Source organism: Ochlerotatus camptorhynchus, unplaced genomic scaffold (genome assembly GCF_037179485.1).
Source record: "Ochlerotatus camptorhynchus isolate MF236.1 unplaced genomic scaffold, CSIRO-AGI_Acam_v1.1 ptg000257l, whole genome shotgun sequence".
NCBI lineage: Eukaryota > Metazoa > Arthropoda > Insecta > Diptera > Culicidae > Ochlerotatus > Ochlerotatus camptorhynchus.
The window spans coordinates 3,166,265-3,193,981 of record NW_027040747.1 but is presented as its reverse complement, the minus strand read 5'-3'; the positions used below and the strand labels follow the sequence as shown (position 1 = coordinate 3,193,981).

The 27,717-nt window shown below is 42.7% G+C and overlaps 3 protein-coding genes and 1 long non-coding RNA gene across 4 annotated transcripts in view; 2 read left to right on the top strand and 2 right to left on the bottom strand.

Moving 5' to 3' along the window:
- LOC135705093 (uncharacterized) overlaps nucleotides 1-27,717 on the top strand; it is a 142,763-nt gene that overhangs the window by 83,227 nt on the left and 31,819 nt on the right. The gene's annotated exons all lie outside the window — the stretch shown is intronic.
- LOC135705055 (uncharacterized) lies at nucleotides 798-2,348 on the top strand. The gene has a single exon (XM_065226616.1). It carries the CDS (start codon nucleotides 826-828, stop codon nucleotides 1,885-1,887), a length of 1,062 nt encoding a protein of 353 aa, XP_065082688.1. The 5' UTR covers nucleotides 798-825; the 3' UTR covers nucleotides 1,888-2,348.
- Nucleotides 10,731-13,966, bottom strand: LOC135705068 (mucin-2-like). The gene is made up of 2 exons (XM_065226634.1): nucleotides 12,950-13,966; nucleotides 10,731-12,890 (listed from the first exon to the last, which is right to left on the bottom strand). The coding sequence occupies exons 1-2, from the start codon at nucleotides 13,483-13,485 to the stop codon at nucleotides 11,360-11,362; spliced, it is 2,067 nt and encodes a 688-aa protein (XP_065082706.1). The 5' UTR covers nucleotides 13,486-13,966; the 3' UTR covers nucleotides 10,731-11,359.
- On the bottom strand, nucleotides 23,062-25,808 carry LOC135705054 (mucin-2-like). The gene is made up of 2 exons (XM_065226615.1): nucleotides 24,907-25,808; nucleotides 23,062-24,846 (listed from the first exon to the last, which is right to left on the bottom strand). Exons 1-2 carry the CDS (start codon nucleotides 25,398-25,400, stop codon nucleotides 23,457-23,459), a joined length of 1,884 nt encoding a protein of 627 aa, XP_065082687.1. The 5' UTR covers nucleotides 25,401-25,808; the 3' UTR covers nucleotides 23,062-23,456.

Sequence of the window (27,717 nt, the reverse complement as noted above, 5' to 3'; positions counted from 1 at the left end):
GCATGAAGGTATGCATGCCTTCGAAGCGTCTTTGTTTGGTGAGCTTTTCTTTTTCTCACACACGTCGAAGTCGCACCGTCGTCGTCGCCAACAGGCGGTCGAGGGGATATGATCTTATCGGTGGACCTACTTACAGCTTGGAACGTGACCGCATCCAATTGTCTGCATTGGTCGGAATAGGTGGCTTTGCGTTTCCTTGAATTGTTTTACGACCGTACACGCGAATTGTGTCAGTTCGATACGATCATAGATTGAACATAGACGTAACACTGGATTTCTATCGACCAATACGCAGTCACAGACAAACAGGCGGTACTCTTTGAACAACTTATCCTTCTAACAATAGCTGGGTGGGTAGTGAATTTTCATTTTGAAAGTCCCGGTTTAAATCTAAAAAATTTCCCGATTGTTATTGCGAAATTTTTCTTCATTTAGACTCGACCGATATCAATTTCGTCGTTACGATATTTCGCTATCGATTTCGCTCTCACTTCTTTCACCTTTCTACGTACATCTTGAACATTGTTGACAGAATGGAAATCGAGTGAAAAAAAAAATGAAAAAAAGTTTGTTGTTGTTTGTTTTTTGTGAAATTTTGAAGCCGCCCGAAAAGTTAGCTTTTAAGTGATTTATTTTAAACTGTTTTAACTGTTTTACAACAAAATTGGTAAGATTGGTGATTTGCAAACTAAAATTCAACCGATGTAATAATATCATCTTTGTAGGAACCTTCTGCAAAAGGAACGAATGGCTTCCAGAAGGGCATCCCGTAACGATGATTGTGAGGATGTAGACAAGGAGGATGGCAATGAGAACGAAGACCCGATGGCGGATCAACTCGATGACCCGTTATTCGAAGACGTTCAGGTTCTCGACTATGACTGGAGCGACCCCGACAGTGATCCAAGCCATGAGCAGCCTGATGCACCTGAGCACGTAACTCAGCCGAAAGGAAACAAATCTCCAGCGTTGTTCAACTGTCGACTGCTGGTGTTTCTGCGTGAATTTAAAGGTCAGTCCTCCGGAGCTCATATTGCGCACTGGAATGTAGATGGAAAGTCGCTCAATGACTTTAAGACGAAATTATGGGAGCTATGCAGACCACATCTACTTCGAGAAGTAATTTTTAATCAGCAAGACGATGGAAGCACGGTGCCAGCATGGATGGATAAGGATTCTCCGGAAGAAGAAGATTTGGTGAGGTTTGCCATTTTTTACGAGGAGCAAAATCGTAAGTACACTTCGCTGGACAAACTGACCACCACGTTGCTTCAGAACTGGAAAGGAAAAGAAATTCAGCTGCTGTTGCATGTTTATTCACTGTCCGTAAGTTCCCGTAAGATTTTCAATTCAGTGAAGCGACATTTGATTGACCCATCTGAGCGCGATAAGGCAGGAGCAGCCTCAACCCAAGTGGTCGTCGATTTATCTAAGGATTTGCGTCAACGGCATGGTCATCTTTGGGATGGACACGAAATGGCATGGACAATGTGGGCATCAGCCATACTTGCTTCGCCAGCTCATACGCGTGAGAACATGATTAATTCAGTTCCTCCAAAGCATCTGCAACATCTTTTCAGAACACAGGACGGTCCGAAAATTGAAAGTGTGAAGCGTGGGTTGGCTGTAGCTCACAATGTAAATGCGTCGTTTTGTGAAGAGATCACAGCGCTGAAGGAAGCGTTTTCCTCACTTGAGGTGGTAGCCAATAATATGCAGCTACAACTTTCATTCGTGAAGCATCGCATCGAAGCATTGGAGCAGCGTGGACGCATGAGTGATTCATTCATAAGTGCGATGGAAACTTCAATGGAAGTTTCCGAAGGAGAGTTCAGTCGACATATTGCTGGACAGGTAGTTGACATGGAGGATGTAGACCACGAATAAGCCAACTTGCAAATGAGTTGAGATAACTTGTTTTAATGAATAAAGACAAATACATTGTTTTACTATATTTTCTATTTTATTGGTTTTCAAATACGAAAGATCAAAGAAATTAGAACTTTTCTGCATTGATTATGTTTCATTCGTCTGTTTCAATATTCTTGAAATCAGACACATCTGCAACCGAAGGATCAAATTTTCCTCCTCTCAGGTAACCACACTTCCTGAATAAGTTAGACATGTTATAATTTCTAAAGGTAGCCATCACTTCAGCTACTACTGGTTTAATTCCTTTCTTTACACATTCCTGATAGATAGCTTGAGTTTGTCGCTTGCATAATCCGAAAACGACTTCAATAGGGTTATAGAAGGGGCAATACGCAGGTAGAAAGATAGGGAATATTCCAATTGATCGAAGATATTCTATGATTTTCGCACTGCAGTGAATTTTCGCTCCATCCAATATCCATATGGAATGTCTAACCGGATAGCACTGAACATGGCCCGTTTCCAGAGCAAATCGTCGGCAGCATTCAAAAAAGTTTAGTCGGTTGAATGTTCCGTTGGTAGAGAAGGCTTCATTCAAGCATTCCGTTTTGCCCAATGAAACAAAGCAAGGATTCCCTAGGCTTCCGCACAAATTCTCCTCGAAACACTAAGCGGTGGCCTCGAACTCCGTAGCCCCTGGAGCGTAACATGGATCTGTTATCGAAACTAACCTCGTCTAAAAAGACGAGGTTGTGGTAGTCCCACTGAATGCACGAAATTTCGTTGAAAAAACGGATTACATCACTTTCCTTGATTTGAATTGCACGACGTACCAAACATTTCCAGGTCAAACCAGCGTTATGTATGATGCGCCAAATGGATGAAATAGATATTGTCGTCTTGAACTCCTGCTGGAACCGCTTTCTAGATTCATGTAGATAAAGCGTAGGATTTTGTAGATACAGGTTTATCAACCATTGTCGTTTTTCGGGAGAGAATTTCACAGCATCCCTTTCGTAACTTCGGCGAGAATAGAATCCGTCCTCCTCGTATCGCATGATCCAATTTGTGATTGTGGACTTGTGTTTGTGATAAATTGTTGCTAGCCTCGATTTGGACAATCCAAGGAAATAATATCCATATAAAACATGATATATGGTATTCACTGACGCTCTCTGATCTTTCACAACGGAAATAATAGATGCCATTTTACACAATAGAATTTATGAAATAGTTACGTTTTTAGTTGAACATCGATGTTAACTGACGTTTCTTTTATTTACAAAATTTTAATGATCAAGACACATGACGTAAATAGGGAAAGGAGGTAGCTTTTGACATTTGAACCATCTACGAGCTCCCTCAATTTCGTCTCTATAGTCTAAATATTCGTGAAAGACACAATAATATTTAGCAAAAAAAAAAGATAGTGTTGAAATGATTGCAAAATCACGTTACTTCGAATCAATTTCTCCGCTTGTATAAACAGAAAACTTTTACATTTGTTTAGTCCAAAATAACGACATTTTTTGTGATTAGTGATTTTTAAAAATGTTCGTGATCCAATATTTAGACAAAAAAACAGAGTTAGATTTTTTATCAATATGAAGTTGGAAAAGTAAGAGGTTGTATCCAAGACACGACCGTAGATTTGACGTAGGACTACGTGCTCGGTATTAATATTCGGCGACTGTGTTAGGGAAACCACTTTTTCCCATCACAGAGTGCCTCGTTTTCTGATTAGCAAAGTACGCATTTTCGTGCACAAAACGCACGGAATTTTTGATTTATTCAAAAGATAATAAAAAGAAGCAAAAGTTGATTGGAGGAATTTCTTGTTAAAATGTTTCATTCGCGAGATATTCGCGATCAATCATATAAATTCGATTTTGTTTTTGTTTTTCTTTTCTAGCGTCCTGGAGAAAACCTTACCTTAATTCGAAGTGTTTCTGCTTAATTGACCAGGTCATCTGGTTGTCGGTCATTGCGAGAATTTGTATGTACCACTTCAATACTGTTACGCATTTGAACACAAACTTTTGGTTGCTGGGCACATTATCAAAGAGCTTTGGGGGTGATGTGGCTGGCAGCAAGTTGAGCGAACGTTCAATGAAAACTACCTTTTAAGCAACAATAATTTATGGTGGTCCTGAAAAGAACCGTTTTGTCATGATGGTTGAGTAATGCTGAGCAATTAGGGTGTTCAATACAGCAGAGGCTGGCGAGCTGTATGTTGTTTGGAACGAGGGTGATTCACGAAAAGCTACTGAATTCGATCAGTAGCGGTGCGGCTTCTTCCTCCTTCTTCTGTGAATGGACGCTCATGTGGGTTGCAGCTCGCTGCTTGCAGGCAGCCTTTCGTTGTGCACTGAAGAACAGTGTTCAACGCCACGCGCCGAAAGCACTGCTGCTGCTGCTGCTGCTGAAGAGTAACCGTACACCACCGCACACGATTTTGAAATCTGTTGCAGGCAATCGGTGATAATTTTGATCACCATTGCAACAGTCAGACATTTGTGAAATTTTCAATAGGGACCTTTTGAATATTGATAAAGCGATAATTTTTCATTTTCATTTTGCAGCGTTTGTTGGGGCACTGGGAGCGCAAGTCAATCCAAAGCCGAGGATAAAGGAAGGGTAATGGCTGAATAGTCTATGCGGACCACTTGAACGCCATGGGAAAAGGAAGGGATTGAAGAGGTCGGTTATTGGGGGGTTTTGAGGAAATGACACATACTACTAGATTTGTGATGCAAAATGTAAAGAAACCGAAAATCCATCTCCCACTGATTCATCCTTTCACATATATACCTAATTGATATTTTAAAGCAACCCTCAAAATAAACAGACAATATATGAAAAGGCTAGTTGCCTCCCTAAGCAGACCCCCAACATCCTAACTCTTTTGTTAATCAACTTAATGTTATATGGCTGTCTTAATTTTCTTATTTAAGTTCGTTTGATGATAATGATATCTCATTAGTCTAATTAAATAAATAATTGAAATCTCTAATTTACCTAATCAATCATAACTCATGCTTTATTAAGTACCTAAACTGCTATGTAATCTAAAATTTAACGTGTTTCAAGTAATTTTGACTTTGATTTTTATTTATTATATCTTAGATCGACCCAGGTGACACCTTCAAGTGACTAAAATGCTTCACTTTGAATTAAGTTTCCTAGCTGATTCTTAAATCACACACGTTTCCACTATGTCGTCCCACAAAATTACGTCTGGATATGTCACAATAGAAACACGCCACAGTGGAAATCCCGAGCAATAGTTCAAACACTTATCCCAAATCAAAATGAAGCACATATAAGATTAGTTACAATACCATGTACAAAAATGGTGTTTAACATTGTTCCCTGAGTAATACTTCAATGAAAACAACAATGAAAGCTTGTCTCGCAAATAGAAGGAGCACCGATGGGCACTTTCTGAAATATTTCAATAGTATAATTCCCTTGCAAACCCAAATAAATCTATCTGCGTAAAAATAAATAAAATAAGAGTGATTTGCGGCAAAACCCGCCAGTATCACACCCAACGTCAGTGCATAAACGTAAGCGTACTACGACGCGGCTCTCAATCAAAGGAGTAACAAGTGTGATACTATCACTGCTGGACTAGATCTTTGGTTCTCTCATGCAGTGGTTCATCAGAGAAGGGAAGCTTAGTAATCCCCATTGCCTGCCCATGGCGCCATTCTATCGCGGCATGAGCCAGCAACGCCGGCCATAAACCCACCGTCTCCAATACTCCACTAGCATGAAATTAAGCCCGCCCACCAACAGCAAGGTGCAAAAACTAGCCAAGGGGAGGGAATATTGATAAAGCGTTCATTTTAGAATATTTTTCGAAAAAATTCCAATCGATTGGCTTGTTTAGAATTAAAATCCATCCATCTGTCAATAGAGTTACAAGTGGTAAAAACCTGATCATTTTTCGTAACGCGGCCGATTTTTTTTTTAAATTGCATCCCCCCATATGTTGCCGTAAGACGTAATCCTACGTCAAAAAGTACCACATTTAGGATATTAAATATAGGCCCTGGAAAATTGTGAAGACGTGAGCAAAATGTTGAGAAATTTTTAAATTGCAAAGAAATACTGAATTGTTTCTAAAAAAAATAGAGAAAAATTCGAAGTAATACTGACTACAATCCTAATATAAAAATGCAGAGGGAGCTGTAAGGAGAACCTCAAGGATAATTCCTAGGTGGTTTTGAGGAGAATTGTACGGGGATTATGACGAGAATAGCAGAAGAATTTTTGGGAGAATTTCAAGATAATTATGATGAGAATTTTAAAGGTGTTCTGAGGGTCATTAAAAATGAATACTGAGGATTCAGAAAAAAATCTAGGAAGCTCTGAGAAAAATACCAAAGGAATTGTATTCCGTTGTTAAATAAAAAATTGGAAGAGAAATTAAAAGAAATTTTTATTAAATTCGATAGAGAATTCCAAGGTATTCTGATGAGAATTTCGAAGAATGTCTAAGGAGAGTTTTGCGTAAAATTTAAAGAAAATTTTATCCTGCCCTTTGGTTCAGTGAGGGTTAACAGATGCGTTTCGTATTTCACCACATGTAGTTTCAAAGAACCGGAATGAAATGTGGCGCTTGCGAAGATCACTTGATGACACGATATGACGGAATATTGATACTATTTGTATAAAACACAAATAAATGCTTCCAAAAATGTGTTAATTGATATTCAAAAAATAAAATGTTGCATTGAAATACAGGGTGCGTGACGAATTTTTGCAGTAAATGGCATATTTGAGAAAAAATACACCAGTTAGTTATTCTAGCAATGAATTTTGTGCGATTTATTTTCTTTCGCAACATATGGAAGTTGTAAGTAAATTTATTCAAAAAAATTGCCTTCCCTTTCGACGACTGTAGTTAGACGCTTCCGGAAACTGCAGTATGCACGTTTTAAAATGTTTCGATCCATAGATGTCATCACTGCCTTGATTTTAGTTTTTAGCGACTTAAGTGTGGTGTGAGGGGTTCTATTGGTATCCCGTTCGACGACGCCCTATACAAAATAATCCAACGGATTGATATCGGGACTGCTTGGGGGCCAAATTTCTTCCTCCCAAATTTACGAAATATTTTCCGTAAGCCATTTCTGTGCTTTATTAGCAGTATGAGCAGGTGCTCCGTCTTATCACTTTCCCAAGCCTTTGTACTTTAAATCGTGATAAATTTAAATGTTCTCTTATTTTACATCTGTTGATCCATTCAGAACGGCCATCTCGTTGTAGTTAAACCATAGCATTGCTAATAATGTGTATATCTATGTCTTTTCCGGTAGCATCGAGTCAACAAAGTAAAAGTGAAAAGACAGCAGCAAAATGGAGCACATACAATACGGCAATGGAGCGATGCTCGTTAAAAAAATTCCCGGAGATGGCTACTGCCTATTTTCCGCGCTGGTGTTACAGTTTTATAAGAAACAACTAGGAACTCAACATCATCATATAAAGATAATGGACTTACGTCGAAATGCCGTGAAACACATCAAATATAAAACATGGGAAAACTAGCAATGATTCTGACTGGAGGAATTTAATGCAAATTAATACAAATTATACAAATTTTTAGAACAGTTTCAAAGGAATTTCAGTGTGAGGAGAGTTCCAAGGGAATCTTTCAGTAAGTTTAAGAATAATTTTGTGATATTTATGAGTACAATTCAAAGGAAATTCTGGGATTTATACCATAGAAATTCTGAAAGACAATATGTACTATTGGTAAGTAATTTAAACCTAAAAAATCCCAATCACCAATGGACTTTTTTTTACTTATCCTGGTCCGACATCCCTCAGCATTGCACCTGCATCACAATGTTACGCCAATTCACTCGGTCCGTGGCTGTTTGTCTCCAATTTCTTGACCGTCCCACACTTCGAAGATCCTGCTCCACTTGGTCTAACCACCTTGCTTGCTGTGCTCCTCTTCGTCTTGTACCGGCCGGATTCGAGGCAAACACCATTTTTGCGGGATTGTTGTCCGGCATTCATAAAACGTGTCCCACCCATCGTACCCGTCCAGCTTTCACAACTTTCTGGATACAGGGTTCGCCATAGAGTTGCGCCAGCTCGTGGTTCATCCTTCGCCTCCATACACCGTTCTCACATACCCCGTCAAAGATGGTCCTAAGCACTAGTCGTTCGAAAACAGCCAGTGCTTGCAGGTCCTCCTCGAGCATCGTCCACTCTCGTGCCCGTAGAGAACTACCGGTCTTATCAGCGTGTTGTACATGGTACATTTAGTACGGAGGTGAAGTTTACCCGACCTCAGGGTCTTGTGGAGTCCGTAGTAAGCACGACTTCCGGCAATAATATGCCGACGAATTTCTCTGATGCAGTTGTTATCCGACGTCACCAATGATCCGAGCTACACAAATTCATCCACCACCTCGAACTCATCCCCGTCGATTGTCACGCTTCTGCCTATGCGAGCCCTATCCCGCTCGGTTCCTCCAGCTAACAGATACTTTGTCTTCGACGTATTCACCTTTAATCCAACCTTCTCTGCTGCACGTTTCAGCCTGGTGTACTGCTACGCTGCGGCCTGAAGCGTTCTTCCGACAATGTTCACGTCGACAGCGAAGCAGATGAACTGGCTGGACTTATTGAAGATCGTGCCCCGCATGTTAAAGCCCGCACGTTTCATAACATCTTCTAGCGCAATGTTGAACAGGAGGCAGGAAAGATCATCCCCTTGTCGAAGTCCTTTGCGAGTTTCAAGCGAATCCGATAACGCACCCGATATATTCACACAGCACTGTACACCATCCATCGTAGCCCTGATCAGTCTGGTAACTTTCCCGGGAAAACCGTTCTCGTCCATAATCTTCCATAGCTCTTCACGGCCAATAGTATCATAGGCAGCCTTGAAATCGATCAATAGGTGGTGCGTAGGGACTTGATATTCATGACACTTTTGGAGGATCTGCCGCAACGTTAAGATTTGGTCCGTCGTCGATCGCCCGTCCACAAAACCGGCTTGATAACTTCCCACAAATCTGCTTGCTAGCGGCGATAAACGGCGATGGATGGAATTATGCATAAAAAAGGACCAGTATTTCTTTTGGTAAAGACTCGCTCTTATCGACTAATTGATTCTGAAACTCTAACGTTAATATTTATTTAAATATTTTACGAACTGTAAGTTTTTTTTTTTAAAGATCTGCTATAATAAATCACTAAAATATTTCCATGTTACATGCTTCGAAATTTTAGACCAAAGTAGTACCCAAACTAACAATTGTGGCTTACATGTCACTCAAACATGATATTTTTCACACGATGAATTTTACCATTTAGTGCGTCAGAGTACCCTTTCGAGTTGGAAAACCGATTGGGACAATGGAAATCTTGGACGGTGGTTTCATTCAATTATTCCTAATGTTTCTTCGAGAGCGTGGTTTAAAGGCTTGGACTTAAGACGTGACTTCATTCGCGTGATGAGTAGACTTATGTCCAACCACTACTTGCTAGATGCTCATCTCAATAGAATAAACCTCGTGGACAGCAACATCTGTCGGTGTGGAAACGGTTACGATGACATCGATCACGCAGTTTGGCAATGTACGGATAATGACGCCGCCAGAGAGCGACTTTTGAATACCCTTGAGGCCCAAGGAAGACAACCCTATGTTCCTATCAGAGACGTGTAGGGAACTCGCGATATCTGCTTTATGCAGTCGGTTTATGTGTTTCTTCAAATGTCTAGTATAAGAATTTAATTCCTTTGTCTTTTGTCTCTCTTTATTAGTTTTTGTTTGTCTTGTCCCCCCGTCTCGATGAGTCTCATCGTCGCCCACTGGTCACCCACCATAGCCGGTCGAACTCCAGACGAAACTAGAACCGCACTACCATTCATACTGGCGACAACGCTCTGACGAGACAACGAAACCTTACCCCCAAGCTTCTTCTCCTGATCCTATCCTTCGACAATGTACCTCTCTAACCTCGAGTAAGCCGCGAGTATTCGGCCCAACTCCTACTAGACATAGAATTAAGTGAATTTAGTTACAAACAAAGAACAATGATCTATCGGCTCCGTAAAGCTAACGTGATTGAGCCTTCCAAATAAACATACTTGTTAAAAAAAATTAATCATATTTGATAAAACTTTACTTATTATATGAGTGACCTACGCTTTTGCGAATTTGAGTGAACGGTACTCAAATATAAGTCAGTCTCATTTGCCGTGAAGTTTGTTTTGAAAGCAGAATTGACTGCACGCTATTTCTAAACAACCCAAATTTGAGTAGGATCTACTCATATGCGTCAGAAGTAGGGCTACCCAAAAATTGAGCAAACAAAGTTGGAACTGGCAAGATGACAAATGAATGATGTTTTCCATTCCATTCGTGATAGTCCCAACTTTGTTTATTTAATTTAGGGTACCCTACCTTTTGAACGATTTGGATAGATCCTACTACAATTTGGGCTGTTTTGGAATAGCGTGTGTTCCGTTTCGACCCGTCCTTAAGTAAAGATTGACATTTTACCTAAGGGATTTTTCAGTGGAGTGAAAGGATAAGAAACGATCCGCTATTTTTCACAAAATTCGGCTTTTGCTTATGGGGTTTTCTATAGGAGAGAACAGTTGCAGAGTCGTCGTCACGCGAATGGTTTCATCAATACCAAAACAAAGTTATCAAATAAAGTTCGGTGGCCATAATTAAGAACACGTCTCAAAATAACGTCCCTAATGTTCGCCCCATAGTTAAAAAGCGCAAAAAGCGTTAAATCTTCTAAATGTGCAATAGAGTGACAAGTGAACCCCTGTCCGATTTCTACATTACAACCAATTCAACGTGTGTTGTAAGTTGCTAAAAGAAATCGGACAGGGGTTCACAATTCCTAACCTACGGAACATCAGCGGTAATAGTGATATTGATTTATTAGGCTAGCATGTTACAAAAGTATAAGTCCTTTCAATTCATGCAATTATCAGATTTTTTGATGGCCAGCGCAGTGTAGATTTTCGTAAGTACAATAAGATGGGCAAGATAAGGCGCCTAGAAAACGAAAAATATGAAAATAACACTCAACTTTTTCTTAAAAAAAGAGCAATAAATGTACTAAATTTGTACCTCAAATAGGCAATTCACAGCAGATGTGATATTGGTTTTTATTACTATTGCTTATTATTGCTGAATGAATGAGTTATTTGCTTGATAGGCCGAAGCGAGGGGCTAGGCTGACATTACATCACGTAACCTTAACCCACGGATATTTCGAGTAAGGGAAAGTCAACTGTACCCAATCATATAAAGAGGCTATTGCCCCACTCAACCCTTCTATAGGTACACCTATAAACCATGCTATATAATCACTGATAATGTCCACAAACTTCGCTCGTTATCTTCCCTCAGATTAGTAAATTATAAAAGTCATCTAACGAAAGAAACAGCCGATAAGTTTTTAATTGCCGTTGCAAATGTATGTCCTCAACTCAATTTCGCACATGCTCCAGTGCCCCCACCGTCGAAGTACAGGTAGCTCTATCACCGGGCACACAAAGCAACGATTGGTAATCGAAAATATGTCCATGGCTGCAGGAGACCTCCCTACCGGAGCCGAAAATGCACACAAAGTATTGGTAGCAGTTGTAAGGATGTGGAACCACCCCAATGTCCACGTCCCGGCAGATGTCGGCCGGATCGATTGTTGTGGTAGGAGTCAACGTGGACGTTGTGATTGCGTCGGTTGTACTGGCTGAAGTTGACGCAGACGTGGTTGACTGAGCATCCGTTGATGAATCGGTCGTGGGGTTTGAAGTTACAGCTGTTGTTTGTTCAGTCTGAGTTGTAGTGGATTCAGTGGTACTGGGCTGCTCCGTCGGAGTGGCCGTAGAGGGTTCTTCCGTGTTAGTGGTGTCAACCGTTGTGTCAGTAACAGTTGATGATTCAGTCGGTGGAACTAAAGTTGGTGTTTGCTCCGTCTGAGTTGCAGTGGTTAATTCGGTTGAACTTGAAGGAGACGTGGATTCAGTGGTACTAGATTGCTCCGTTGGAGTAGCCGTAGAGGGATCTTCCGTGTTAGTGGTGTCAACCGTTGTGTCAGTAGCAGTTGATGATTCAGTTGGTGGAACTGAAGTCGTTGTTTGTTCCGTCTGAGTTGCAGTGGTTGATTCGGTTGAGCTTGAAGGAGACGTGGATTCAGTGGTACTGGGCTGCATCGTCGGAGTAACCGTAGAGGGTTCCTCTGTACTTGTGTCAGTAACAGTTGATGATTCAGTCGTCGGAGTTGAAGGTTGAGGTGATGATACTGTAGTCGACTGGGTGACAGTTGTTTCGGAAGTCGTTGGTTGTTCCGTCTGAGTTGCAGTGGTTGATTCGGTTGTACTGGGCTGTTCCGTAGAAGTAATCGTTGTGTCAGTTACAGTTGATGGTGATTCAGTCGTGGGGACTGAAGCCGTCTGGGTGGCAGTTTCTCCTGAAGTCTCAGTCGTTGGTTGCTCGGTTTCAGTTACGGTTTGTGTCTCCGTAGAGGTAATTTCTATCGTTGAATCCATAGTAGACGACTCTTCCGAAATTGTGGTTGAAAATACAGTGGTGGCATCGCTTGTTGAACCGCTTTCGGTAGTTGTCTGCGGTTCTGATAACGTCGAACTCACAGTGGAGGGTTCGGTACTGATTTCCGGCGTTGACGGCATATGCGTAGTACTCGGATCAACCTCAGTAGTGTTTTCTGTCTCATCTGTCGACAAATCATCACAATCTCCTGAGGCAATAACACACATCCCATCGATGAAATCAAGTCCAGTCCCGCATTCCCTGAGGTGTGGAAACCCTGCTTCGCATGCATAATAACTGGAACAACTTTTCGGGTTGTCCACGTACTCGTCTTGTTCCGAACAAGTGACGCCTTCAATTCTGCAGGATGCATTTTCCGGAAGAACGCAAGTTTTCGTTAGTCGATCGAAGTACATCATGCTTGGGCATTCAGCTGGATGAGGAATACCATCTTTGCAGATGGAGTACCTGAAAATAATCAAACATCAACATTTGTCTTCTTGGTCGATAGAACCAAACTAATGTACCTAGCGCAGTCCTGTCCGGTAGAATCCGGTAAATAAACCTGCTCGTCGTCCTCGCTGGGACAGGAAATATTACAGACTGCATTAATCGGAACGTCACAATGACGATTTGCCGAATCGAACAGCAATCCAGGGCTGCAATGACCTGGTAGGGGCTTCTCTCCGAGACATATCACATATCTTGCGCAACTATGAGGGTCTGGATGAACGTACACTCCATCCGAGTCGCACAATCCATCAGCAGCGGACCAGTTTTCTGTTAGACACTTCGCTTGACGTTCACCAATGCAGCGGCTCGATTCCACATCAAAGAGCATGCCAGTTGGACAGTTTAGTTCTTCCATTTTGCCAGCTCGGCATGCCAGAAATTTCTCACATGATCCCGGAATTGCAAACATAGATCCATACTGGGCCACAAATTCAATCGTACATTCTGAATTATTTTCAGCTACTGCTACAATAGCTGCTAAGCTTAGTAACACGACGAATAACTTCCACATGGCCGCGAAAGACAGCTTTGCGAATGGATAACTGTACATGCACTGGCGATTTTACCCCGAATTGCAGCAGTTGGCTACCTCTGCGATGCCGTTGGATTTGCCTATCAATATTGCAGCCTATCATTTTTCATTGTTTTATTAGATGCAGCCGGGTTATCCTTACACAGTTGATTACGTTTATCTCTGTTGCATATAACTACAGCTGAACGGATATAACACAGTTAGCTTACTCATTTAACGGTTGATTATATTATTTTTTAGTTGACGCACTGCCCGGCACAGTGTAGTCAACAGATGACGATTGTGTTTTGTGGACGATGTTTTAGACTCAAAAATATAGGCACTGAGTTATGTCTGGTTGTCTGTGGTTTAACTGACCAGACAATACCAGCCAGATTATCGAGATTGGGTATTTAGGCAGCTGGGCCATACACACGCGGCTAGCAGGGTTCACACCCTGTTTTAAATTAAAGTCATAAATTCCGGCTAGAGCCGTATGGGTATTCCTCCAGCAGCTGAACTTTTTTGATAAACCCAACGGAAAGCATGCAGCGTCGTACTCAGGGTTTCTTCAAATCTATTATACTAACAATATAGTTCACTCCTCACTTTCCCATACATCACGCAGCAGACAAGAATGTAACACCATCTAGCGTCAGGGGTGGTCCCCAGCAAACGTTTGATTATAGTCTAGGGGTGTGTGATTAGCAAGTATTACACAAGAAAAATACAATTTTATTTAATCAGGGTAGAAAGTATGACAAGTTGATCAAATCTGTAGATACATTGGAACATTTGAAAACCACATTTTCGATCTAAGGCCCGGAGGATCAAATATTATATACCAATCGCCTCAGCTCGACGAGATCTGAAAATGTATTTCTGTGTGTATGAGCGATCCGACTCACTTTTCTTAGTTGGTTGATCCGATTTGAGTGCAACCGGTTCCATTTTATTGCTATAGAGTCCATTTGCCCTGTTTTCTGATCGGACATTTGGTTCCGGAGATATTATCATAAAACTGAAACTGTACAATTTAACTGCACAGTGAGAATTTCATTTTTTCACGATGATGACAGAATCAATTTGACTGCAACTGATTCCATTTTGTTATCCCTATTGAACGTCATCCCAATTGGACATTTAGTTCCGGATATAGGCCCGACAAAGTGAAATTTTACACACTCACTTTTCTTGGAGATTACTGAACCAATTTAAGTGAAACCGATTTTGTTTATTTTATTTTTTTATCCAGTTCATTTATTTGGAAGACTCAATCACGTTGGCTTTACGGAGCCGATAATTCATTGTTCTTTGTAACAAAATTCACTTAATTCTATGCCTGGTAGAAGTTGGGTCGAATACTCGCGGCTTACTCTAGGTTAGAAGGGTACATAGTCGGAGAATAGGATCAGGGGATGATCTTAGGGGTGGGGTTTCGTTGTCTCGTCAGAGCGTTGTCGCCAGTATGAATAGTAGTTCGGTTCTAGGTTCGTCTGGAGTTCAACCAGCTATGGTGAGTGACCAGTGGGCGACGATGAGACTCATCGAGACGGTGGGACAAGACAAAATAAACTAATAAAGAGAGACAAAAGACAAAGTTATTAGATTCTTATACTAGACATTTGAAGAAACATATAAATCGACTGCATATAGCCGATATCGCGAGTGCCCAACACGTCCATAGGGTTGTCTTCCTTGGGCCTCGAGGGTATTCAAAAGTCGTTCTCTGGCGGCGTACATTGCCAAACTGCGTGTTCGTGTTCATCGTAACCGTTTCCACACCGACAGATGTTGCTGTGCACGAGGTTTATTCTATGGAGATGCACATCTAGCGAGTAGTGGTTGGACATAAGTCTACTCATCACGCGAATGAAGTCACAACTTAAGCCCAAGCCTTTAAACAACGCTCTCGAAGAAACATTAGGAATAATTGAATGTAACCACCGTCCAAGATTTCCAGTGTCCCAATCGGTTTGCCAACTCGAAAGGGTACTCTGACGCACTACCTTTGCGAGAGAGTCCGCCTTCTCATTGCCTGGGATTGGAGCAATGTGAGGGGACCCATACAAAGGTGATATATGATCTTTCGACCAGTACACTCATCTGCTCCCTTAACTTTGAAAGGAAATAAGATGAGTGCCTACCTTGTTTCATCGACCGAGATGAAGTGATGGTCTGTGGGCATATTGGAAATCATCCCCAATGCGAAGTTGAGTACTGCCAGCTCAGCAACAAGTACGGAACAAGGTTCCTGAAGCTTAGCTTGCGGAAGGCTAGAGTTTTTATTGAAGACACCGAAGCCAGTGGATCCATTGAGACTCTCATGCAATTGACTTGTTGGTACTTTTCAGTAAAACTACGCAGGATAATAACAGGTCGAAGTTGATCGGGAATCCCATGAGTTGCTTGTTTCATGGTCAGATCATATTCAATTGAGGAACTGCTCATGGTGAAGCGAGCACGGTCTGGAGTATAACAAAGAAGACACATATCCGACGATATGTAGTGGGGGTAGATTCTCATAAACCGAGATTGTGTGTTCAGTCCAAGAATTTCTTCAAAATTTGCAATTATAAGTGTGTTCGTCACTCCGCTTTTGATTAGTATTCCGAGATAGAGCTCCCAGAAACGGTTCTGGAGGGGTGTTACTCCTGCCAGAACCTCGAGACTCGTGTTATGCGTTGAGTGCATACAGCCAAGAGCAATACGCAGACAACGATATTGAATTCGTTCCAATTTTATTAGGTGACATTTTCTTGCCGAGAGAAAGCACAAAGAGCCGTACTCTTGAGCAGAGAGAATAGTTGTTTTATAAAGCGTTATGAGGTCTTCCGGATGAGCACCCCACCGTGTGCCGCAAATTGAACGGAGAAAGATGATCCTCTGCTGACATGTTTGCCTCAAATACGTAATATGGGTATTTCAAGTGCATTTTGAATCAAACCAGACCCCACGGAACATGAAAGACAATGATTGGGTAATGTTTCTGCCCAAAAGGTTAAGCTGCATTTGGGCTAGGTACCGCTTTCGAGTTCAGTTTTCTGCGGCGTGAATTCGATCCCTAGATTCCTAGCCCAAGAAGACAAGTTATCTAAAGAATTTTGCAATGGTCCTTGCAAGTCCACGGCATGTGGACCTCATACGAAAACCACATCGTCGTCTGCAAGTTGTCTTAGCGTGCATTGTTCTGCCAAACAGTTGTCGATATCTTTGACAAAAAAATTATAACGAAGAGGGCTGAGACATAAGCCTTGGAAGTTATCAGTTGTCCAAGAGAAAAGTTCATTTACTTTTCTGACAACAAATTGTACAAGAAATTACTTAAAATTCCAGAAAGTCTACATCTGTGCAGTTTGCCTGACAGAATTTCAATGGAAACTGAATCAAAAGCCCCCTTAATGTCCAAGAATACTGAAGCCAATTGCTCATTGTGCGCAAAGACCAGTTGAATATCTTTGGAAAGCAGCGCTAGACAATCGTTTGTTCCTTTGCTCTTGCGGAACCCAACCTGTGTATTTGATAGCAATTGATTTGCTTCGACCCACTGATCGAGTCTCCGAAGGATCAATTTCTCCAACAATTTCCTAATGCACGAAAGCATAGCACTCTGACGGTATGAGTTATGGTCAGACGCTGGTTTGCCAGGTTTTCGAATGGATATTACTTCGACCTGTCTCCATTCCGGAGGTACAATGTTGTTTTCTAGTAAAGAATTGAATAAGTCTAGCAAGCGTCTTTTAGCGATATCTGGGAGATTTTTCAGAAGATTGAATTTAATCATATCGCTTCCCGGTGAAGAGTTGTTCGATTAAAGAAGATCCATAGAGAATTCCAGCATTGCGAATGGTTTATCCAGCGAGCCGTCGCTCGGAGACTCTTCTCGAAGAATGTGATGTGCTGGAACTGAGTCCGGACAGACCTTTTTAGCGAAATCAAATATACATCGGTTGGAGTATTCTTCACTCTCATTAGAAGATGAGTGGTTACGCATGCTGCAAGCCACCCTCCATAAGGTGTTCATTGAGGCTTTTCGTGAGAGTCCCTCGACGAAATTGCGCCAATAACCGCGTTTTTTCTTTGATTAATTGTTTTAGGTTTGTCTCAAGCTTTGAAAACCGGGAAATAAACGAGAATTTAAAAGAAGCCGGGAAAAAACCCGGGAACTCGACGGGAGAACCGGGAAAAATCAATAAACTTTACCATACGGTAGCATTAAAATGTATCCAAAACATCAGTTTTGCATCAAACGTCAAAATTACCTAACGTATAAATTTAAATGATGGTCGACCAGCAGATGGAAATGATGTGAAAATGATAATGACATTTTGCTACCTGTCAAATCGTAAGGAATATTTTTTAGAACATCATCAATTTTGTAATGGCAAATCTGAAAACTAGGTGTCGCATGGTCAGTTTTGGCTTTGCTTTGATTCTTCAATTGATCAGATCATTATTCCAAAAGGAAAGTGAAATTCCGTTCGGAAGGCTCCACCTTCATGTCGTTCACGATACTAATGTAATCGATCTTTCCTTTACCGATTTCTTTTGATCTGCGTACTGGGTCAAGAAATGCTAAAGAAAAGTAAGTTCTTTAGCATATTCCATGTCCTATCCCGTAGCACGTAAGAACGTCAGTACTTTTCAGCTGCGTAGCAGGCTTTAAAATCTGCCGTCGATCGAACGTCTTCAGAAACCTACTTCTAGCTTGTTCAACGAAGGCAGTGCAATTTGAAGATGAACATACCCAATACATTTCAGGACGATGATGCTATCCAGGAGACATAAAACTCTGGAGTTATTGGTGACGGTCCGGCAGCCGTGATTAACTTTGATCATGTCGATGTGTTTTAGGTTGCTGGGTGAAGTATGCGACAAGAAATTTCTGATGCAGCTGGGTATAATAACGTCGTGTAAGAAGATTATAAGAGATGATGTACTGCGGATTGAAAGGAGCACGCTTCTCATCGTCAGCATAATCCGACGTATCAAGAATGTGATATCGGACTTGTAAGTGTTTTCCGTGGACTTGAGGGTGAACACATGTTTGGACTGGTCGGCACATGGTTGGGTTTCGTTGAAGAGTTCGCAGTAGAGGCACCACCTGACAATACAGGACTGTTCCACTAGTAAGAGGAAGATGCTTTTTTAATGACCTAGATGGAACATTTATGCCAGGTTCTTCAAGCTCATAGAGGTGCCGAACAGATGCCACAACCACCGAACATTCAGGATCAAGTGATGCTGATCCTCACGAATCAGCAGATGTTGATGGCGTAAATGGTACAACAGCTGGTCGCCACCCAAGTTGCCATCAGGAATCTCTCCCCCGATGGAAGAGTGCTGGACTCGTTATCGAGTAACATGGCGGAGTTCGTGTATGACACGTTCGACGCATGATTTTCTCGATGCCCGGCAAAGTAAGACTGCTTCTGCGAAAGCTAAGCCCACCCGATCACGAGTTCTTTCGTACGTTCTGTTTCAAAGAGACCGTCGAAAAGTTAAAGTCTCTATTCGGAACCACAGTATCAGCTTTTCGCCGCCAATTCAAATACCCTTCAACTCGCAAAGCAAGACAGCGATGATTACCTGGCATACTCAGGCAAGGTTAGTAAGGCTTGCGTCGATTTCAAGCTTTCGGAATTGACTGAAGAGCAACAATTTAAATGCCTTATTTACGTCTGCGGTCTAAAGGCAAAGCATGATGCTGAAATCTGAATGCGACTTATCAACAAGTTGAACGAAGCGGTCGATCTTACGCTACAGCAAGTCGTGGAGCAGTGTAACAGTCTCGTCAACCTAAAGCAGGACACCGTCTTAGTCGAGAATCACTAACAACCAACAAATCGAAACACACTGCATCGAAGAAGATCAAGCGACCGTCAACGAAGACCGTGATCATCCACAACATCAGCCAGGGTAGAAATTTCGTCGAGCTCCAGGTCAACAACGTTCCTCTACGATTACAATTGGATACAGGATCCGATCTATCAATAATTGCGCTCCGATCGTGAATCAAAATGGGTCAACCGAAAACAAAACCAACGGTGTGCACCGCACGAACGGCTTCCGGACATCCACTCAAGCTGGTTGCCGAGATGTGGTGCAGCATTTCCCTCAACAACTCTACCAAAGAGGGTAAGTGCTTCGTTGCCGCTCCTAACGTCAGTCTTGATATTTTAGGCATCGACTGGACGGATTTGTTTTGGTTATGGAACCATCCAATCGCATCGTTTTGTAACCAGTTCAGCGCTCAACCAAATCTCTCACTGGCTACTCTGCAAGCCCAATTCCCGGAAGTATTCAGCAGCAAGGTAGACCACTGCACGACGGCTCCCGTCAAGCCTGGTACTGAAACGAAACCCGAAGCCAGTTGTTAGACCGAAGCGTCCGGTGTTCTAGTGCATGAAAGGTGTGGTAGAGCTCCGATCGTAGTGGATCGGAAGTCCAATGGAACCGTCCGAACATGTGCTGGTTTTTCAACCGGACTCAACAATGTGCTGGAGCCAAATCAGTACCCCCTACCGCTGCCCGAATACATCTTCGCCAGAATGTCCAGTTGTCGGGTGTTCAGTCACATCGTCCTTTTCGATGCCTACTTACAGGTCGAGGTGGATCCGGAAAGCCAAGGGCCTCTTTCAATTCACCCGCTTATCGCCCGGCATCAAATCCAGTCCAGGCGCATTCCAACAGCTAGTGGATACGGTACGATGCTTGCCGGTCTCACTTGTACCGTTGTGTATTTGGACCACATCGTAGTGTGTGGTCCGGCGGAAAAATACCATCAATGCAACCTTCACCTCACCTTGCAACGGCTGCAAGAATTCCGCTTCACGGTCCGTATCGAAAAATGCAGCTTTTACATGCGGCAAGTGAAGTACTCGATAGTGACGGGATTCGTCCGGATCCAGACAAGATTGCACCGATCGTCAGTATGCCACCACCGAACGACGTTACCACGCTGCGGGCGTACCTTGGGGAGCTGTAAATTGTTATGGCAAATACGTTCCAGAGATGCGCACCCTTCGACACGCTATCGATCAGCTACTGAAGATTGGTGTAAAATTCGAGTGGTCACCAGCTTTCCAAAGATCGTTCGACCACTTCCGAAAAATCCTCCAGTCCCCACTTCTGTTGACGCACTATAATCCACACTTGGGACTAGTTTTGTCGGCGGACGCTTCCTCAATTGGACGGGGTGCCCGGATCGCTCACAATTTCCCGGATGGCACTGTGAAAGCTATTTGCCACGCTTGACGCAGTTTGACAGCAGTGGAGAGTAATTATAGCCAAATCGAATGATTTTCGGGCGGCGTTTCCTGCTTGAGACCGATCACAAACCTTTGCTTGCCATATTTGGGTCGAAAAAGAGCATCCCCACATATACCGCCAATCGACTGCAGAGGTCATTATGTCTCGACGGAAGCTTTCGGACACGCAGATATCTTGTCTCGCCTGATCAATCGCTATGTTCGTCCGGAAGAGGAATTAATCATTGCCACCGTCGAGTTCGAAGGCAGTATTCGAAGCATCGTGAACCAGTCACTGGAGGCCCTGCCAGTTTCGTTCAAGTTCGTACAAGCCAAGACCCGTAAGGAAGAAAGAGAATAAAGCTAGCATCACGAATCCACACATTCAGGAGTTTTTCCATCGTCGCGAGGCCCTCTCAATCACCACTGGCTGCTTGATGTACGGTGAACGATTATTGCTACCAGTCGTTCTTCGAAATAAAGTGCTTGAACAGCTACATAAAGGCCATCCAGGATCCAACGGATCTTGCGAGTCAGTACGTCTACTGGCCCCATATCGATAAGGATATCGAACACCTGGTGCAAACGTGAAATGAGTGTTCGAAGGTAGCGAAGACGGATCGTAAAACCTGCCTCGAGTCACGGCCAGCCCCGGAGAAACCCTGGAAACCCAACGAAATGTTGAGAAAAAATCCAACGAGAATTTTAAAAAGAATTCAATGGGAATCTGGATCTGAGGAAAAAATTACTATGGAGAATTCAAGTTAATCAACCGAAAAGGAATCCAGTTTCTTCGAACGTCGACTCTTTTGATGGTCATTGATCTTCCAGCCGGTATAAGAACGCCAGTCCCTGGAACCATCAATTCGTAGTTAAGGACCTTGTCGTCTCGTTGTTAGCACGTCTGCTACAATACCCAAGTAACGAACAAGCCCGCTTATCGCCCTGTTTGAAATATAAAGTATGGAAGGCCTTCATTAACCTTATATGCTATTCAGTGATGCAACATATCATGACACTCACGTGACACTCGTCTTCGCATCAACCGACTATCGCTGACAGATCGTTTTGTCACGTAGTGAGAGTTAGAGCCATGGCAAACTACAATCACCAGTAATGGTCGCTGCTCACAAGCAAAACGTTACACTCGCTGCTGATGATGAAAAGCACAACGAAAATAGTGAAGACTTTCTGCAGTACGATCATGAGAAAAAGCGAAACGACAGAAGAAAATGAAAACACAACCTACGAATTCTAAGTTCGTCTCGGCAGGTGCGACTGTGTGAGTTACAAACAAAGCAGGCAACATGAAACGGAAGCTCTTGGGCTCACTCATCAACACACTCACATAAGCAAGCAAAGCAGCAACTGCTTCAAAACGAGCACATATGAGTGTCGTGATTGTCGGGAATGACCAGATCGGTGATGGATCACATAAGAAGACGACATTCACCAGTTGCTTTTTACTTCTTTCGTCAAGTTGATGGACGATGAGCACATTGATACACTCAACAAATTCTACACGTCATCATCATGTGTCTCACACTTAATTTTGCGCTTATTGTGAAATACATCCATTTCATGTGTGAATCTTTTGCTATGAATCATGCCTGAACACTATTGATTTAAATTGTGACACACTTGGATTCTATATGCCTCATATGGTGATATCAATAGCGACTTCTACTTTGCCGACTCTAAAAATGAATCGACAAATATATAAACAAAACTGCCAGAGGCCAGAGGTTTCACATATCTTTTTAATGCGTCTGATTTGGGATTCGATCACGGACTGTTGGGGTATGCTGCTGCCGGAGTCTTCGTTCGATCCCACTGTGCCTCGGTTGTTCTCATATATGAGGCGGGTTGATAGGATAAAGTCACAACTCTTGTTTTCGATGTTTACCTTTCTGAGCAAGCAATTCACATCGCATTGAAATGCAAAACACTTTAAATCCATCTGTTTTGAACAGTAGTGTGATTCAATGTGCAATACACTTGAATAGATAGTGAAAGATTTTCAACATTTCAAAGTTTGAAACACTATAAATTAACGTGTATAACACATAGAACCAAGGTGAAATACACTTAAAGTAAATGTGATTGTGCATTTAAAAAATCAAGTGTTTAAACACTTCGATCAAACGTGTGGAATTGTTTGAGTGTAGGAATGTACTAAGCGTTACTACCATCAGCTGTTTGGCGATCGTGATTGTGATAGGTCGCAACTCTGATGCTATTAGCGGGTTTGATGCTTACTTGGTTGACTCACAACGCCGATCTGACACCTTCATGAGGTCTTCGATTTCGCCGAACTGTGAAAACTGCCTGAATGATTATTTTTACCTTCTCGGATTTGCATGAATTGTTTGCTATGGGCAATTATTCACATTTGTGCTAAAATGGCCTTTTCGACATTTTTCGGAAAATACAGTGAATGTATATTTTTAGCAATATTGAAAAAAAAAAAAACATTCAAGTCACAGAGATTGGTGTGAGAAAAGAACGAGCATCGCTTGAAGGAAGGGAAAATAAAGTGCTGGCATATTTTATTCATATTGCCAAAATTCACGAAACCAGCAAACCTCGCAAGAACTGCTCATGTTTCAAAGAAGGGAAAGTACTTAGACGCGGAGTATTAAAGCTGTAAATAACAAGATCATTTATTTTCCTTAACTATTGTTTATAAGATAACAAACGGTATTTCGCATTCCCCAAGGTCACTGATAGGGATCCGGCAATATTTCATTCCATTCTACTCTACACATTTTCTGTTATCGCAGCAAGAAGTGGATTGCGGGTACATGCATCCCTATCGCCGGGCACGCAAACCGACACCTGGGAATCGAAAATGTGACCATCGCTGCAGGTGGCTTCCCTACCGGAGCCGAAAATGCACACAAAGTATTGGTAGCAGTTGTACGGATGTGGAACCACCCCAATGTCCACGTCCCGGCAGATGTCGGCCGGATCGATTGTTGTGGTAGGAGTCAACGTGGACGTTGTGATTGCGTCGGTTGTACTGACTGAAGTTGACGCAGACGTGGTTGACTGAGCATCCGTTGATGAATCGGTCGTGGGGTTTGAAGTTACAGCTGTTGTTTGTTCAGTCTGAGTTGTAGTGGATTCAGTGGTACTGGGCTGCTCCGTCGGAGTGGCCGTAGAGGGTTCTCCCGTGTTAGTGGTGTCAACCGTTGTGTCAGTAAGAGTTGATGATTCAGTCGATGGAACTGAAGTTGTTGTTTGCTCCGTCTGAGTTGCAGTGGTTAATTCGGTTGAACTTGAAGGAGACGTGGATTCAGTGGTACTGGGCTGCTCCGTCGGAGTAGCCGTAGAGGGATCTTCCGTGTTAGTGGTGTCAACCGTTGTGTCAGTAACAGTTGATGATTCAGTTGGTGGAACTGAAGTTGTTGTTTGGTCCGTCTGAGTTGCAGTGGTTAAATCAGTTGAACTTGAAGGAGACGTGGATTCAGTGGTACTAGACTGCTCCGTCGGAGTAGCCGTAGAGGGATCTTCCGTGTTAGTGGTGTCATCCGTTGTGTCAGTAGCAGTTGATGATTCAGTTGGTGGAACTGAAGTTGTTGTTTGCTCCGTCTGAGTTGCAGTGGTTAATTCGGTTGAACTTGAAGGAGACGTGGATTCAGTGGTACTAGACTGCTCCGTCGGAGTAGCCGTAGATGGTTCTTCCGTGCTACTGGTGTCAACCGTTGTGTCAGTAACAGTTGATGATTCAGTCGGTGGAACTGAAGTCGAGTCAGTCGTTGATTGTTCGGTTTCAGTTACGGTTGGTGTTGTTGAATCTATTACAGTACTTGAACTAGTAGACATTTCGGTTGTACTGGGATCAACCTCAGTAGTGGCACCTGTGTCCTCTGTGATCCCATCATCGCAATCTCCCGGGACACACTGCCCGTTCATGAAGTGGTGCCCCACTTCACATTCCTGATAGTGGGGGAACCCTCCTTCGCATTGATAATAACTGTAACAGCTTCTAGGATCAGCAATTTTTTCGTCATGCTCCGAACAGTAGACACCTTTTATCGAGCAGGAAGCATCGGCCGGACGCATACAGGTACCGGTCACCAGATCAAAGTACAACATACTTGAACACTCAGCTGGATGGGGATTACCATTTAAGCAAATGAAATACCTAAAATTGAATAACTGTCAACTTGTTTTAACTCTTTCTATAACAGTCCACCGAACTCACCTGGCACAACTCTGCCCGCTAGATTCCGGTAGGAATACCAAGTCGTTGCCCTCAATCGGACAACTGACATCGCAGATTACATTCGGCGGAAAATCACATTTACCAGTTTGCGAGTTGAACAGCAATCCAGTAGAACATTGCCTTGGGATGGCAGTCAGCCCTAGGCACAGTACATATCTTGCACAGTGATAAGGATCTGGATAAGTGGATACTTCGTCCTCAGCGTTACAAAGTCCATTTGTTTTGGACCACTTCTCCGAGGAACACTTTGCATTGGCTTCACTGGTGCATCGATTTGAGTCCACGTCGAAGAGCATTCCGCTTGGACAGTTGCGTTCTTCTAGCCAACCGGAAGCGCAAACTAGGAATTTCTGACAAGATCCCGGAAAAGGAAGCAAGGATCCATGCTGGGCTACGAATTCCTCCGTACATTGAATCACATTTCCAGCTGCCACCGCTGCTACACTCAAAACTACTAAGACCACTTTCAGCATGGCTTCGAGGTTTGAAAGAGTGCCTTCCGATTGTAACGTACAAGTTGAACTGAGTCTCGTATTGCTTCAGTAGGCTTTCCTTGTATCAACATATATCAATGGTTTCTGCGCCACTTGATTAGATACTTGATTAGCCAAATATGAGGTCGATTGCGCTTATCTACAGGTCAACTAAAGGGCGAACACGAAATTATTGCGACACCCAAAATGTCATGCCAATTTTCTTATAATGTTTAGAATCATACCAAAATTTTAGGATAGTTTTATACATATATTTACTTCAAAAATCAAAAGAAAAGTTAATCGATGGAGCCTTGAGTGTAAAATTGAACGCATTTTCGCTTGATGCCCTCCATCAAAGTCTTTACAGTGTCATCCGGTACCAGTTTCTCAGTTTTTTTTTTTCCATTTTCTTAGCATGTCCTTCTCGTCTTTGACTGTCTTCTTGCTCTTCCGAAGTTCCCGCTTCATTATTGCCCAGTACTGCTCCACCGGGCGCAGCTCCGGACAGTTTCATGTCCTTTGGACCAAAATGGACAGAATTGGCCTCATACCACTCCAGGACACTTTTAGAATAGTGGCATGATGCCAAATCTGGCCAAAATAGCGGAGCTTCGTCGTGCTGCTGCAAGAACGGCAAAAGGCGCTTCTCGAGGCACTCAGATTTGTAGATCTGTCCATTTACTGTGCCCTTTGTCACGAAAGGCTCACTCCTCAGTCCGCAAGAGCAGATGGCCTGCCAAATGAGATATTTGGAGGCGAACTTCGACATTTTCTTCTTCTTAAATTTGTCGTCCACATCGAACTTGCTCTTGCCGGTGAAAAACTCCAACCCCGGAATTTGCTTAAAATCGGCTTTTATATACGTTTCGTCGTCCATCACACAGCAGCCATATTTTGTCAGCATCTTCTCGTAGAGCTTCCGGCCCGAGTTTTAGCCGTCGATTGTTGCCGCTCATCGCGGTTTGGGAAGTTCTGTACCTTGTATGTATGTAGTCCAGCTCTCTTTTTTGCATTCTGGACGTAGCTCTGCGACATGCCGATCTTTTTAGCCAAATCACGGCTTGAGACGTTGGGATTTGCTTTAATCATCCGCTTCACCTTTCCCTCCGTCTTTTTGTTCTCCGGTCCCAGTTTTCTTCCAGCTCCTTTGCCGTGGTCCAACGTCAACCGCTCCTGGAACCGCTTCAACACTCTGGAGACGGTTGAATGGTGAATGTTCAACATTTTTCCCAACTGCCGGTGCGACAGGTCAGGAAATTCCAGGTGTTTGGAAAGAATTTGTTCTCTCAACTCGCGTTGGTTCACCTCCATTTTCGTTGAATCGAAAAACACGACTTCGAGTTTGACAGCATGTACACAATACACATCAATGAGAAAGAGTGCAAAATTTGGTTGATTTTTACCCAATGGTAAAAAAGTTATGCCCTGTTGAATGTGTCGCAATAATTTCGTGTTCGCCCTTTACGTACATTCACGGCAATAATAAGTTCCAAAAATAAAACCAATACCAGCCGATCTTGACGCATTTTTCGAGAAAGACTTAAGTAGACATACGTGTTTAGTCACCTGATAAAAGCAAATCACCGAACGTGTGGTGGCTTATCACCGCTCCACGAGTAGTGACGACAGGTCCCACCCCACGGTGCATCCTATGATTCATTCGATTTGAATTTATGATCCCAATCGAACGAGGTGTTGAAAAATAATGAATTTCCACAGCAAGATATAAATCACCATTGAGTCCTGACGGCGTTGGTAACTGAAGTAATATGCTGTTCAACGTGATAACCTGCCACTGCTGTAGCACTGCGATTAATGGCTTTGCAATAATTACATAAGATTGATTTCAAGCGTACCTGTATGATGAACCACCGAAGAGCAATCTATCCGGGAACAAAGGTTATAGACTGAGAGGTGTTTATAATGTATTCGTGTGCTTTATTGGCAATCTTTTGTTTCTCTTGCAATTGCCATCATGAATCCGGTTTGACAGGTGTTTATGTAACGCCGATGGGCTTTCAGAATTCCGCCGGCCGAGGAGATGATTTGAATAAATGATGCAAATTGATTTGTACAGCATTTTGTAGCAAACGATAAGGACTTGGACCTAGGAGCTGATATGGTTAAAGACATTTACAATGCTCTAGATTGGATGTGAATTTATCGGAAAAATTTCGTCACTTTCATTGTAGATACGGGCAGGGACGTAATGAGGGGTGGCGAGTATCTTTTTAGCAAATTGTCCATGACATTTATTCCATTGTCATTCGCATTATCATATACAGAGGGGACACAGAAGGAAGTCACATTCTAC